The sequence below is a fragment of the Neofelis nebulosa genome, chromosome 8 (assembly GCF_028018385.1).
Source record: "Neofelis nebulosa isolate mNeoNeb1 chromosome 8, mNeoNeb1.pri, whole genome shotgun sequence".
NCBI classification, from domain to species: Eukaryota; Metazoa; Chordata; class Mammalia; order Carnivora; family Felidae; genus Neofelis; species Neofelis nebulosa.
Window position 1 is genome coordinate 96,776,282 of NC_080789.1, and position 14,000 is coordinate 96,790,281.

Sequence of the window (14,000 nt, forward strand, 5' to 3'; positions counted from 1 at the left end):
CTGTCTCTCAAAAAAGTGAATAAACATTAAAAAAAAAAAAAAAAAAAGTCATGGGCTTTAAGTAGGAAATTTCCAGGGTAGAGCAAAGGCTGGAGCTTGTATCTCACACACCAGGATGACATTTCCACCACTATGCTTTCCCAAGGCCATGGGCAGCGATAAGAGAAGCTAGTCAGTGAGATGCAAATCAACAGGCCCAGCAGGTGACTTACTCAATCAGCCTCAGTCCACTGTGTTCCACATTCTCCTGAAAGGAACCACTTCCCAGCATGACTTTGTAAAAGATTAGTGGGAACCACAAATGATACGAAGAGCTATAGAGATTAAATGCTCTTGGTCTTCAGGTGCAATTCAAAATAGGTTTCCTACACACGCTTAGGGTCTGTCACCCCTTGCTATGGGTTGAACTGTGCTGCCTGCCTCTTCTCCCATACCCTTCAATTCATATACTGAAGTCCCAACCCCTACTGCCTCAGAATGTGACCTTATTTAGAAATAGGGTCATTGCAGATGTCATCACTTAAGATAAAGTCATATTAGAATGGGGGGTTCTCTAATACAATATGACTGGTGCCCTTATGAAAAGGAGAATTTGGACACATAGACAGGCACAGATTACACGAACGGAGGGGGACGGTTTTGCCACACAGTGATTACAAACTATGCGTTGAACCACATAACCTTCAGTGATGCCAACCGTATTTCAAGTAGAGTCTTGGATGAAAGAGTAAGGAAAAGTGGTCCTTGCTCTCAAGGATATAATAGTCTAATGGAGAAAAGAGACACATAAAAAAACACAAGCAAAGGCTATGGGTGCTGAATTATGAGTCAATGTGCACAGGGTGCATGCCAGGTGATGTTGAAGGCAGAGATCTACCAGTCAAGGAATACCCAAGGTGGCCAGCAGACCACCAGAAGCTAAGAGAGAGGCACAGAACAGCCTCTCCCTCCCAGCCCTCAGAAGGAACCGATCCTGCCCTCACCTTGATCTTGGACTTCTAGCCTCCAGAACTGTGAGACAATAAATCCGTTGTTTAAGCCACCCAATTTGTGGTACTTTGTTTTGGTGGACCTAGCATACTAACACATCGCCCCCCGCCCCGCCGCCACCACCTGCCCCTTCCTTTTCCAAGAGGTCCCACTGAGATATTCCACTGACTTCCACCTGCCCATTTCAGTCTATTCACCTCGCAAGTTACAACTATCACTAAAGGGCCTGAGAAGAAAACCAGAAGTTTGGAGCGTATGATGCGCAGATGCGTGAGGTCGTAAACAATGAGTCCTACGTGAGCTCCCAGAAAACTCAAGGCAGGTGAATTGCAGGACTCTGAGGTTTCATCTTTATTTCCTGTGGGCGGGACAGCCTCCAAACAGGCTAGCCTCTGCCAGTGGCTCAGCACAGACGGCACAGAGCCAGTCTGCCAGCCTCAGTCTCAGTAAAGCCGCACAAAAGAAGTGAATGAAGAAACCAGCGGGGTCAGGTTTCAAATGAGCCAATTAGACATGTGGGGGTAAACCCTGTGAATCATTTATAGGGAGGGGGTCAGGGTGGCACAGAGATAAGTCAGAGTGCTGGAGAGGGGAAAGAGCAAGATAACAGAGGGCTTCCTGCTCTGGAGGTGAACCCCAACCGCCCCAGTCCCCTTATCTCAAAGTGCTCAGATAGCACTTCCCCAGGGCTAAGAGGAAGTTTCTTGAAAACTTCCCGGGTACCTGGGGAGAGTTAGTCATGCATATTACGGATCTCTTGCGCTGAAGTTTCTGGTTTAATAGAGCCAGCTAGCCCCTGGCTACAGGCAGCCTCCACATGACTAGAGGATGCCAGAGGAGGCGGGGAAGGGGAGCGGGCCCTCTCTGAAGGAGACTGATGGTCTAGACAGATGAAGAGGCTCTGTGCACCACGCCAGGGCTCCACACTCTCCTGTCACAATCAAATGTTCCATCAGAGGACAAGGGTCAGAGGGTAAAAGGTCACACTGCCCCAGCCTCTGAAACATAGGAAGCAAAGCAGGACAGAGGGGCCCTAGACAGGGGGGAGGAGGAGTTAAGAGAAGAGTGGGAATGAGGAGGCCAAGGGGAAAAGGTGTTCCCTGGTGTCCCGAGGGGACAACAGGAAGTCAAGATTTGCTGGTCTTCCTCTGGGGGGACCTCATTGTCTCCAGCCAGACCCAAGAATCACAGAATTGAAAGGGGCACAAGAGGTTAACCTTGCGGTGCTTAAATGTGAGAGGAGACAGCTGGAAGGGTCCCAACGGGGTCACGGAGGACCGACCCTGTGCCTGCTACGGTGAGGTAACAAAATACGAGCACCACTCATTTTCAAAACAGGCTGTGCCCTGCGAGCAACTGGGGTTGGTGTTTGAAATGTATTTTCCCATAGGATGTAACGCAGGGGGCCTGGTGTGCCTGTGAAGGAATTCTGTTATCAGGGCGCGGGGAGGCAGCAAGGCCCTCCCTGTGTCCGGGATGCACAAACCCGGTGTCTGCACACAGTGTGTTTAGTCACAATCACTGAAATGATTAGGACGGCTGGGATTGGAGGTAAGAGAAACAAAAACCCCGACCACTGCACAGCAATGTGAACACGCTTACGCTACCCGACTGTATGCAAAATGGCTTAGAATGGCTTAAAAATGGCTAAGACGAGGGGCTCCTGGGTGGATCAGTCGGTTAAGCGGCCCATTTCGGCTCAGGTCATCATCATCTCGCGGCCCGTGGGTTCGAGCCCTGCGTCGGGCTCCGTGCTGACAGCTCGGAGCCTGCTTCTGTTTCCGTGTTTCACTCTCTCTCTCCCCCTCCCCCATTGATGCTCTGTCTCTCACTGCCTTTCAAAAATGAGTAAATGCCAAAAAAAATTTTTTAAAAATGGCTAAGATGATGTTATGCGTATTTAATCACAATGAAATGTTTTTTAGGCGGAAGAAAAAACCCCAACCAAACAGTGGTGAGAAATATCCAATAATGGCAATGAGTAACATTTACTGAGTGACAGCTCTTGTTCTAAGGGCATTTGCCATACTAACTTGATTCTTTTCTTAAATCAACCATATTCAACGGGTATTGCCATTATCCTTCTTTTACAGCTGGAAACGGAGAGACAACGAAGTTAAGCAACTTGCTTAAACTCACACAGCCGGTAAACAGGGGAGCTGGGATCTGAACCCAGATGGTCGGGATCCAGAGCCCGAGTGCACACACACACCAACCCCATTGTGCTCTCTGGCTCCGGTAAGCATTACAGGATTAACACAGATGTCAAACCCTAGCCAATGGCCTCCCTGACACCTTAATCTCATCATCACGGTTCCAGTAAGACTAGAGAATCAGGGAAGTTTTTACAGCAACCAGTAAGAGGACGGCTGGATCAGCTAAAAACTTCATCTACCCGGGTGCCTATTCAGCAGCTATCCTGAGGGGCCAGCTCCAAGGGAGCCAAAGGGCTGGTTCCCAAGGGGGTGACAGCCAGCGCTTCTGCTCTCAGAAGCCAGTGTCTGACTCCGAGCCCACACTTCTCCCAGGCTGGGGGATTTTCTTCATGCCAAGTCCATTCGTTCTGAGGCCGTCAACGATCTCTAGTGGGTTAAGGCAGTCAGAATTAGCGTGAGTTTTTAGTATGATGAGTTGCAGACATACAGCGGTATCTCAAAAGTTATCTCTGACCGTTTTGTTTGTTTGTTTCGATTTTCAAGTGCCGTGAGGCAGAAAAACTGTGAGCAGGCTTGCCGGGCACCTGCCATCCTGTACCCCAGTCAGGGGTCCTGGTCTCCCCAGTTCTTCTCATTGCTCCATCTTTGGTCCTGTTTCCAGGAATTAATGTGCACAAGACACATTAACAAAAATGTTATTTGGTTAGCTCATTCATGCTGCAATGGAATGAACACAGGCATCAGAGCGAAGCAGACCCAGGGCACTAGGAAAGTGTGTAATCTGGGGGCTCTTGGCCTCTATTTCCTCATCCATCAGGTGGGGATAACATCACCTTCCTTATAGGGTAGTTGCGAAGAGGAAATGGTTTAGACACGTAAGAGCTTAGAACAGGGCCTGGCACACAGCAAAGACCCGATAAACGTTAGCTGTTATGTTGTCACTATGAAGCAGATTCACAGACCTCATCTTCTTTAATGATCTCATTAGAATTGTGTAAGATTTTCTTCCTCCAGAGCAGTGTTTGGGCACTCGGACTTGGTAGTAGAGAGGGGGGGTGGGGTGGAAGTGAAACATTTCTTGCCATGAAGTAATCACATAAATGAAAATCTGTGCGCTATCCCGGAACGCATGCCACCCCCCTCACTCCCCACGGAGAAATGATTTCTCTCTGTTCTCTGGGCCGTCACCGTATGCTGGTTGTACAGAGAATCGAGGTCAACTGTTGTGACATGGGAACGTTCTCACCACTTAACGATGTCTGTGTCCACCTGGTGACAAAGGGCTGCTCCAGAGCAAAACTTGTGTTTTAAAAGTGTGTCCACTGTTGCAGAAACAATCACAGCCCTGCGTGTGTGAATATTTTCAAATTAAAGTGATTAGGGGCACCTGTGTAGCTCGGTCGGTTAAGCGTCTGACTTGAGCTCAGGTCATGATCTCATGGTCCGTGAGTTCGAGCCCCGCATCAGGCTCCGTGCTGTCAGTTCAGGGCCTGGAGCCTGCTTGGGATTCTGTGTCTCCCTCTCTCTCTGCTCCTCCCCCACTCACCCTCTATGTGTCTCTCTCTCTCCAAAATGAATAAGGCCTTAAAAAAATTAAAATTAAAGTGATTGAAAATCACCTCCCACTCCCTTAGATGGGGCAGAGGAGAGGGTGGGCAGAGGAGAGGGTGGGACTACAGAGCTGAAAGGGTAAGAGGATGCCCAGAGGGGTCACTGGATGACAGCACATGATAAACACAAATCTTGTTCCTTGTCCCTACAGACTTGTGCAGAGCCAGTCCTACAGGGGTGACTCTGCAGAGCCAGAAGCACATTTCATATTGCTCCCTGAGCTTTCAGGGAATCACGATTCAAGCAGTTTTACCACCAAAGGCCTACCGGCGATCGGATATACACTTTGGAACAAAGTCTTTCTTTGTAATTACTCCATGGAAGCTAAAAGTAACTGATTTCAGGACCTACGGTGTCAAAAGAAGTTGATATAACTGTGTGTGACCAAATACATTTATTTTATCATCATTTGCCAACTTGACATTTCTAAAGACATTTACCTCCTGGTTTTGGTGAACGAAGCGCTATCGATTTTCGGTTTGTCTCCTTCCTACGTCACGATCTACCTCACATCTAACTCATTCATAGCATGCTGATAAAATGAGTCACAACAATCAAAGAAAAGGGATCCGCTGGAATGGAGGCTTTCATCACGCGATAAAGGAACCGTGCCACTCTTGGTTTGACTACTCAGAGGGGTAATATCATCGGCAGTTCTTGACAAGGTGACACAAGTGGGGACAGACGTGATGTTCAGCTGTTTCTGAGCAACATCAAGCAGGACACATTTAGGTTTTTCTGGATTTTAGTTACCCAAGGCCCTGAAGGTAGATCACATGTCTTGGCCATCTTCTTATCGCCCAGGGAGACCCAGACTTCGGAGGGAATGCAGGAGTTGAGAGTGCAGGAGATTGGAGACCATTCGGGCTAATCCCTGTCCTATAGCTGGGGAAACTGAGGGCCAGAGAAGAGTAACTCAGCCCTTAAGCTTTGGCAGAATAGAGGATTAGAGCCTGCTCTCCCGACTCCAGAATCCCGCCCGTTCAAAAATGTCATCTAAGCTGACCACGCGTGCTGGCTTGTCTGGGGTGGTCCTGGCTCATGCCCATTGCCCAGCATACTTGCTGGGAGTCCTGTTCCACCGTCACAGTGGCTCGCTAGGGGCGAGAAATTCTAATGTATAACGCTGCGTTCTCGTAAGTATGCAGGGGAAGAGAGTGGCAATCCTGGCTCTCTAGACCCAGGAGGACATCAGGAGTCTGCTCTGCCCACCTGGAAGCAGTATCATGGCCCACCTCTCCCCTCAGGGCCTGGAGGGGAGCCTCTGAGCCCTAACACCAACCTCCTAGCTTCTGGCACCGCCACATGGCTGCCCGGTGTGATTTCAATGTCACGTACTCAGATGGGGGATCTACGGGGGAACGGTTGCGAGATTCACCAAGATCTGTCTGTATGGCGAGATCAGTTCCCATTGTGCAGCGATGGATGTCTGAGTTGGTAAAGTCGGTGGGAGGGATGAGGCGAAGTCGCAAGGGGTGAATGGAACGCTGTCTTTGCGCCTCCCTGTGCCAGGCCGTTGAGGGGCCGATCGGTTCTCCTCCGCAATGTCCCTGTTGTCCTTCCATTCTGTCATATTATCTCTGTGTCACGTCAACAGCAACATACTTTTCCAAAGGACTGTATCCCCAATTATGGGGAACAGATCGTTGGGGGTTAGAGTATTTGATATGTATAATTTCACTCTAGAGCCTCTTCTTTCAGGACCAGAGCTTTCTGTGTGCTAACAGATGTCTGTATTAGTGTTTTACCATTCACAAGCAAGCATAACAGTATTCATTCTAGAGATCACTCATGTTGAGCTGGATGTGTCCTTCTTTTTGGTGGAGAAAAGGGAAAGAGGCGGGAGGTGTTCGGAGGTAGGGAATTTGTACCAGTCCGTTCCCCTCTCTAGAGGGTCCCCTTGTTACCAGTGGCAGTCTGGGGACAGGCAGCCTCTTCGCATCACCTCCATGCCTTGTAGAGCGCTTCTCATTTGACACCATCTGACAAAGACCTAAACCGCCCTTCTCGTGTGTCCACCTGTTCACCTGAGAGAACGCGCCCTGCGTCTGAGCAGGCCTGCGCCCTCAGGTGTTGTTTGCTGGCTGAGAGCTTTAAGGAATGGTCTCTGAGAACACACTACTTTTTAAGAGCTGAGACAGAGCTCATCACCGGTCTGCAGGGTGATGAAGCCCTCGACCTTGGTCTCATTAACTCCATTCTTTTACCCACTGAGTGGTCACGACCACCATCCGAACACTTGAGAGCACAGCTCCTTACGGCGTATGCAGTGGTGCGTCTGTATTTACTTAGCCTGACAGCAGCTGTGAGAGGCAGTGAGCCCAGCTTTCTCTATTGATCAGCCCCGGCAAATGAGAACAGCGACACGCTAACTTCTGAGTCAAATCAGACCAAGGAGAAGGGAGGAAGGAGAGACCATTAAGCCTCCAATCACATCTGGGAATAAAAAGAGGAACAGGAATTCCAAATGGGTTCTTTTTTTTTTTAAAGGTGGGGGGGAGGGAAAAAAAAAAGCCCATCCCTCACCTTTTGTATCTGAAGAGGCAAGCTAGGTAATACGGTTCTTGCCTTAATGTCAAGCTTCAGTAAACCCACCTCCTCCTCTGGAATCGCTGCTGGCAATGACGAAAGCCGGAAATGTACAAGGCAGGAAGCGCAAAAGGACGGAGAACCCGAATTGTTGGGGGTTGGGGAGTGCGGCGGCTAAATGAAGCCAGAGTAGACGAGGAGGAAGAAAGGACGGGAGAGAAACAGGCAGGGAGCAGGCAAGCAACGCTCATTTACTCTCCATCAGGAAAGCAAGTGGCCCTGCTGTGAAGCGCTTGGCTCCAGGAAGCGATGGCGGTCACCCGGAGTCAGGCTGTCTTTTGTGAAGTGTTAATTAAGAAAACAAATAACTTCTCATTTTTTGGTTTGCCAACAACAAAACAAAACTATTAGCCCTGCCCTTGAAGATGCCCACTCGATTTAAGGAAATACCCCCGAGGCACCAGGGATTCAGGCCCCTAGTAAATCAGGTCCTAAGAGAAAGCACAAGTTTAAAAGTGTTACTTTGGGTCCCCACGTCTGTTGTCTAACTGATCCGTGGAGGGAAGAACATGGACATAACGTTCCTCAGAGGCACGAGGCATCGCCGTTCAACGGAATAGGGCACAAAGTAAGATTTTAATAACGGGTTTCTGCACCCAAACACCTGCTTTAGAACAAGGTCCGGGGCCCCAGGTCAATTCTGGCCTTTTTTTCTGTTTTCTACTGACAATTTTATGACCACTGGGGCTTACTGGAGAAGTGGAGCACTGGGTACATCTGAAGTAGGCACTTAGGCTGAGCACACCGCAAGGAACCACCTTTGGTGCACGAAGGTGGAACCCCTGGTCCATCAGAGTTCACAGGGTTGGAGTCCCCCAACTCTTAGTACCCTCTACTCACAAATTTTCAAAGACCCCCTTATGCTCCTTCACTAAAGTCCTTTCCACTCAGGGTCCGATATAACCTCCTTGGACTAACTCTGCCAAAGGAAAGTGTTGATTATTGTTGAAACCGGGTGATGGCTCACAGGGGTTTATTTACTTTATTTTCTCTATTTGGGAGAAATCTCTACTGTCTGATATTTTCTAGAACAAAAGGCTGGTGTGTGGGCGGGGGGAAGATAAGCTCTATAACCCAAGTCATCTGATGGCTCTTTGTTCCAGGGGCTCACTCCACCCTACCTCTTCTGCCTAGAGGGTTCCCCACTTTATCCTTGCTTATCAGAATTCTGCTGCACCATCAAGGAAGCCTCCAGAAGCACCTGCTTTATGAGGCTGCCCCTGATGCTTGCGCCTGGATGTAATTTCCCCTCCCAGTCTCTCTTCATGGTGCCTACTATTACAGCTGTGCTTTGATATACATGGATCTATGCATCTCATTTCTTTATGAATTGTGGAGAACCAAGATTCCGTCCTATTCACCTTGGCATCAATACCTGTTTGTTCAATGACGAACCAATCACATGAATAGGAACAACGCATCCAATAAACGATGAAACCTTTTGGACTGTCTAACCCTGATGAAAGGAAAGAAAAGGTTCCTCTGGTACCTTCTTCATGGTTCTGATGCAGTAGGACTTCTGGCTGTGTGTGTATAGAGTTTCCGGGGTGGAAGAAGGGTGAAAAAAGAATCCGAGGTTTCCTCTGCTTCAGAATATGCTGAAGGAGTTCATAGAGCACATCACCTGGGAAGAAAACGGAAAGAGAACTAGAGCAAAGGGAATATTTTAGTTAACACACTGGGCTTCGACTCTATGGGTGGCAATGACGTAATGGTCGGCCAGATGTGCATGGAGCACACAGGGGAAACTCCTAAGGTTGGAGCCATGGGCTCGTTTTTTTAATTGGACTTTTTAAATTATGAAAGGAATATACAAAAAATGCTTAAAAAATGCTGAAAACGAGAGAACGGGAAGCACCTATAATCCCATCGCGCAGAGAAAGAAATCCCGTTACCACTATCTATGGTTTTATAGTGAGAATCAGGCTTGTACTAGAGTTTTGTATGTCTCTTTTTCTCTCCACATTATTGAACGGCTCCACTAGCTGCAAAATGACAGCCCATCGCAGGAAGGTACCGGACTTTGTTGGACATTTCAACGATTGCAATTTGTTGCTATCATTCTTGCGAAAAATATTTTCCTATCAATCTTTGCTTGCATTTCTGATTAGCCAAAGAAGAATGATGAAGTCATTAAGTATGAAACTTTTTGATGCTCCACTGGCAATTCATAGAGAGCTTCCGACAGGAAAAAAACAAAACAAAACAAAAGCCTTTCAAACCCATCCCAACCCCAGGCAGGAAGAGAAGGAGTATGAAAAACGCACAACCCCAGTCAGAGGGGCTAAGTATTAAAGATACCCTATAAAGAACTGGCACATTCTGGGATGCTCCCCTCCTTTAAAAATACACACAGGCATCGCTCCAAGGTTCTACAGGCCTCTAGAAGATCATCTCTAGATGTCAGCCCCTCGCAGAGGATGGTGGGGGCTGGTCTGAACTAGGTGCCTCTGTTCTGATATATTTGGTATTTAAAATGTCCACTGAGTAGTTAATTAGCAAAACAAAACCTCCCCAACCCCCCCAAAAACCTGTCATGGTCTTGTCCCACCTCTTTGGCTTAGATTCAAGTTCAAAAATGCAGGTGGGTGCTCAAAACCCCTTAGGGGTGGGTGATGAATCTTTAAAATACCACAGGCTTCTGACTGTCCCCCTACGCCCTTCCAAATACAGATATGCAGGCAGTCAACAATTGCACCAGACAATGGGCTTTTGTCTCTAATTTTAGCCATTTTTAACAGATACTTTAATGAACCACTTGATTTAACTGCATATTTTGGGCTATTGCTGAATTATTTTTTTCTTTTAAACTCTGTCTGAACCCGAGAAACGCTCCATATTAGTTTCTTTCTTTCTGCAAACCCTTTGTACCAAATAAAGTTCAAGATCGCTGTGTTCTAAGGGATTCCTGAGGTGCCTTTGTGTCTTTGCTTTGATTCTGTTCCTTCCTCTACCTTTGAGTGTTGGTTGTCATTAACATTATTACTTAGTGACACTATTTACTATTACGATGAAATAAAGCACAAGCCTTTAAAGAGCTGAAGACAAGCATGTCACTTGGGAATTTCCTTTTGATGACATGGGTGAGAAGATGCAGAGGTGTCGTGAGCCAGACTTTTACAAATGTTCCGTGTCAGGTAGAACCGTGGTGCACACGACTGTGTTTTCTGAGCTCAGGAGGCCTGGAGCCCATCTAATCTGAACCTAGTAGTCATGGTAATGTCGTCTCTGATGCGATGAGAATATAGAGCCTGAAATACGGTCCTATTTTAATGATTCATATTTTAATCGCGTACAAAAATAAGTCCCTAATCAACACTTTGTTTCTTCGGGTTTACTGTAATGTCTTCCTGAACTTTTCTTAATTTACACGGCCTCACACCCGCTGGGTTTTATCCTGTGGGTTTCAGCAATGCTTTATTTCGGTAGTACGCAGAAGAGAAAACGAACACACTGAAAAATGTGTTCCTGATGATTACTATTACTAAAAAAAATGGTCAGTAATTAGTGTATCCATTTTGGAAGAGGAGGCCAGGAAATATAAATTTAGTGTCTGTGAGGGTGTTCAACTTTGTTCGTTCAGAGAGGCAGGCTGATGTGGCGGGGAAGGCACGGACGTGCAGATGCGGCCGCCTGGGCTTGCGTCCCAGCCCCTCTGCACCAGGTGACCTTGAGCAAGTCCCTGAACTTCCCTGTGAGATGCAAACAGCATCTGCCTTGGAAGTCTGCTGGGAGGGTTTGAGGAGGGAGCAGGTGAGGTACGTGTGTTCATGCTGGCCCCTCCTCGGGAGTGCCTCCCGGGGCTGCAGATGTCCCGCTGTGAGAAGGTTAAAGACTCTTCTGCTGGGAGGTGGTCAAAGCCAGGGCAGGTCACTTCTTTTTGTGTTTCCACTTCTCTATGTACATATAGAAAGTGAGGCAATAAAGCAGAATGGGGAAGAGTCTATGCTCTGGAGTCAGACTGGTGCCTTGGGCATGCTCTTCACTCTCTCTAGTTCTCAGTTTCCTGGTCTTTAAAAAGGTCACGTTAATAACTGCCTCGTAGAATCAGCGTGAGGACTGGATGAGGCAATCCCTGTGAAAAGCACATCACGGCGACCAGCAAATAGTAATAACTCAGCAAACACTAGCTGGTTTTGTGACCACCACTGTCCTCACCACCATCATTATTGATATTATTAAAGTGGCACAGGGCAGACCTGTGGACCCTTGAGGCACTCTCACCGGGAGAACAAAGAAGGGGTGTGTGGGTCATGGTCATTGTTATGTTCTCCCTCCAGAAAAGAAAAAGGTTAAGGGAGGCCATTCACCCATATTGGCTTCTCCAACACCTCCCCCTGGCCCGGTGGGCAGCCCCACGGAAGGACTGGCAGGTTCTCTGCCCTAGACCTGCCCAGCCTTCTGTGCTGGCTCTCTTCTGTCTCTCATCCCACAGCTGACAAAGGGAGCCAGGCAGAGAAGGTTCCTATCTGTGCAAAAGAAAGCAGGGGAGGGGTGAATCGAGTGGAACTCTGCCAGTTCCTTACCTAAACCATAAGCCCGTTATGAGAACCAGTAAGGTAACATTTGTAAGTGCCACCTGGGACGGCTGACTAATGGGTGCGAAAATTTAACTCTAAGACCATAGAGTACGGCCATAGATGGATCAGTCCATTCACAGACATGTTTCCTCAGCAACCAGGGGCTCAGTCGGGGAATGTGGCTGGCTTAGCACAAATGCATCACTACTACGGGGGAAAAACCAACTTACTGTGCATGCCGTGTGTATGCGTGGTTGGCAGTAACAGTGTGTGCCCGATAACAGCTTGCAATCTTAGAAAGGATTCTAGAGGTTACTTCGATCGACTCAAACTTGTGTTCAGTAGAAGTCCCCTGCCTCCCCTTCCCCTGCCAAGAAGTAGCTTTGGCTGAGCACTTCCAGTGATGGGCAGCTGGCCACTAACATAAGCAAACCATTTTTGGACAGCTCGAGTTGATAGGAAGTTCTTCTGTTGTTAAGTTGGAACCTGGCTTCCCCTGCAATCTCATGGACCTCGGTTCCTAGTTTTGGCTCTGGAACAACACAGAACATGTGTCTTGTCTACAACAGCTTTCCAAATAAATAAAGGCGGCCTCCCATCCTATCCCATCTCCCCTGCCTCCTATTCCCTTCGACACCCAGCCTGTTCTCTTGCTACACTCTTAAAATACTCACATACACAGAAGATCATATCTAAAAAGTAATACTAACAAAAAGATCTCTGGATTAAAAAAAAAGACATTTAAAAATACGTTATACTTGGGGCACCTGGGTGGCTCAGTCGGTTAAGCGTCCGACTTTGGCTCAGGTCATGATCTCACAGTTTATGGGTTCGAGCCCCATGTTGGGCTCTGGGCTGACAGCCCAGATCCTGGAGCCTGCTTCAAATTCTGTGTCTCCCTCTCTCTCTGCCCCCCCCCCCCCATTTTGTCTGTCTGTTAAAAATAAATTAACATTAAAAAATTTTTAAAAAAATATATGTTATATTTATTTGCCTGCTGAAAATAAAGAGTGTGAGCCATAGCACTGCATATTTAACTTAGCTAATGACCACTGGCTTGAATTCAAAAGCACCTGTCAAAAAATTCTTGGCCCATTTAATTCGTGATAAATCTTCTCTGTCTCCTCAGAAAAGAAATACCCGGTACCGACTGTAAAAGGTGCTGTTATCATACTAAACAATGGAACCAAGGCTATTGTTTGAGGGGCAGTAGCTCTGGTTGGTTTCTCTATGTATCTTCGTGCATACATACATAGTTCATGGACGCACATTTATGTGCAAAGTAGAGTTGCCAGGAAGCTAGTTGAGCTTCAAGGCTTTTACCTGCATAGGCTCCTGGGAGGAGCCCTAGACCTACTTGTGTCCCCCAGATTATAAGCTTCAGGCCCCATAAGACCTAGATGTACTCCTGGGTACATGCACACATGTGACGCGTGCTGTACTTGTATGCACACACACACACATAGCACATATGCACACACACGTATACAGCACAGAAACCCACACGCTCCACATACATATAATTTTGCATCGGTGGTCTTGATGGTGAAAAGCCAGGCATCTACTTTGAGAATAAATTCTTTTTTAGTATTTAGTGTTTATAGTATTTATAAATAGTATTTAATTATACAGGATTAGTATAAAGTATGCAGCATGCAGTATACATACAGTAATAGTATTTATAAATACAATTTATACTGAATTGTATTTAGTACAGTACAAATTTTATATGTAATTTGTTTCAAACGGGTAAGTAGAGAGAGTAAACAAACCTGCTACAAGTTGCCTGCTCAACGTAACTCGTGTCTGAAGGCTGAGAACATACAAATGCTATTTGGGGGGCTAAAGTCATCTCTGTTTCCTTCCTATTAGAGGGAAGAGCTTGGGCTCTGGATCAAAGAAGTCCCAAGTTCAAACCCTGGTTCCTCTACTTGTCAGCTGCATGCCCCCGGGGAAGTATCTTTTCTCAGTGAGGCTTAACTCATGGCTTATTTAACCTTCTTTTGTCTCAAGTGAGAACAATGCCACAGACTTGGCTGGGCTGCTAGGAAGACAGGTGAGATGATGCGGACAGGCAGCAGCCCTGTGTCTGCGATAATGTGGGCCCAAGAGGTGGCACCCCTTGTGACTGTGA

At 47.3% G+C, this 14,000-nt stretch overlaps 1 protein-coding gene and 1 long non-coding RNA gene across 7 annotated transcripts in view; one reads left to right on the forward strand and one right to left on the reverse strand.

Annotated features, from left to right (window-relative positions):
* The window catches only part of ETV6 (ETS variant transcription factor 6), a 254,257-nt gene that overhangs the window by 30,819 nt on the left and 209,438 nt on the right, over positions 1-14,000 (reverse strand). For 3 of the 4 annotated variants that reach the window (XM_058743658.1, XM_058743655.1, XM_058743654.1), the window contains one exon: positions 8,836-8,970. The exons of the other annotated variant lie outside the window; for it this stretch is intronic. In XM_058743658.1, coding sequence (XP_058599641.1) covers positions 8,836-8,970 — 135 coding nt within the window. The remainder of the gene's footprint in view (positions 1-8,835; positions 8,971-14,000) is intronic. 4 annotated transcript variants of the gene reach the window in all.
* LOC131519988 (uncharacterized) lies at positions 2,029-3,906 on the forward strand. Of its 3 annotated transcripts, none has more exons than XR_009265901.1 (3): positions 2,029-2,292; positions 3,084-3,228; positions 3,690-3,906. It is a non-coding gene; the product is annotated as an uncharacterized LOC131519988 (long non-coding RNA). The 3 variants fall into 3 exon arrangements; XR_009265899.1 differs by having other exon boundaries at positions 2,029-2,287; XR_009265900.1 differs by lacking the exon at positions 2,029-2,292 and adding an exon at positions 2,428-2,541.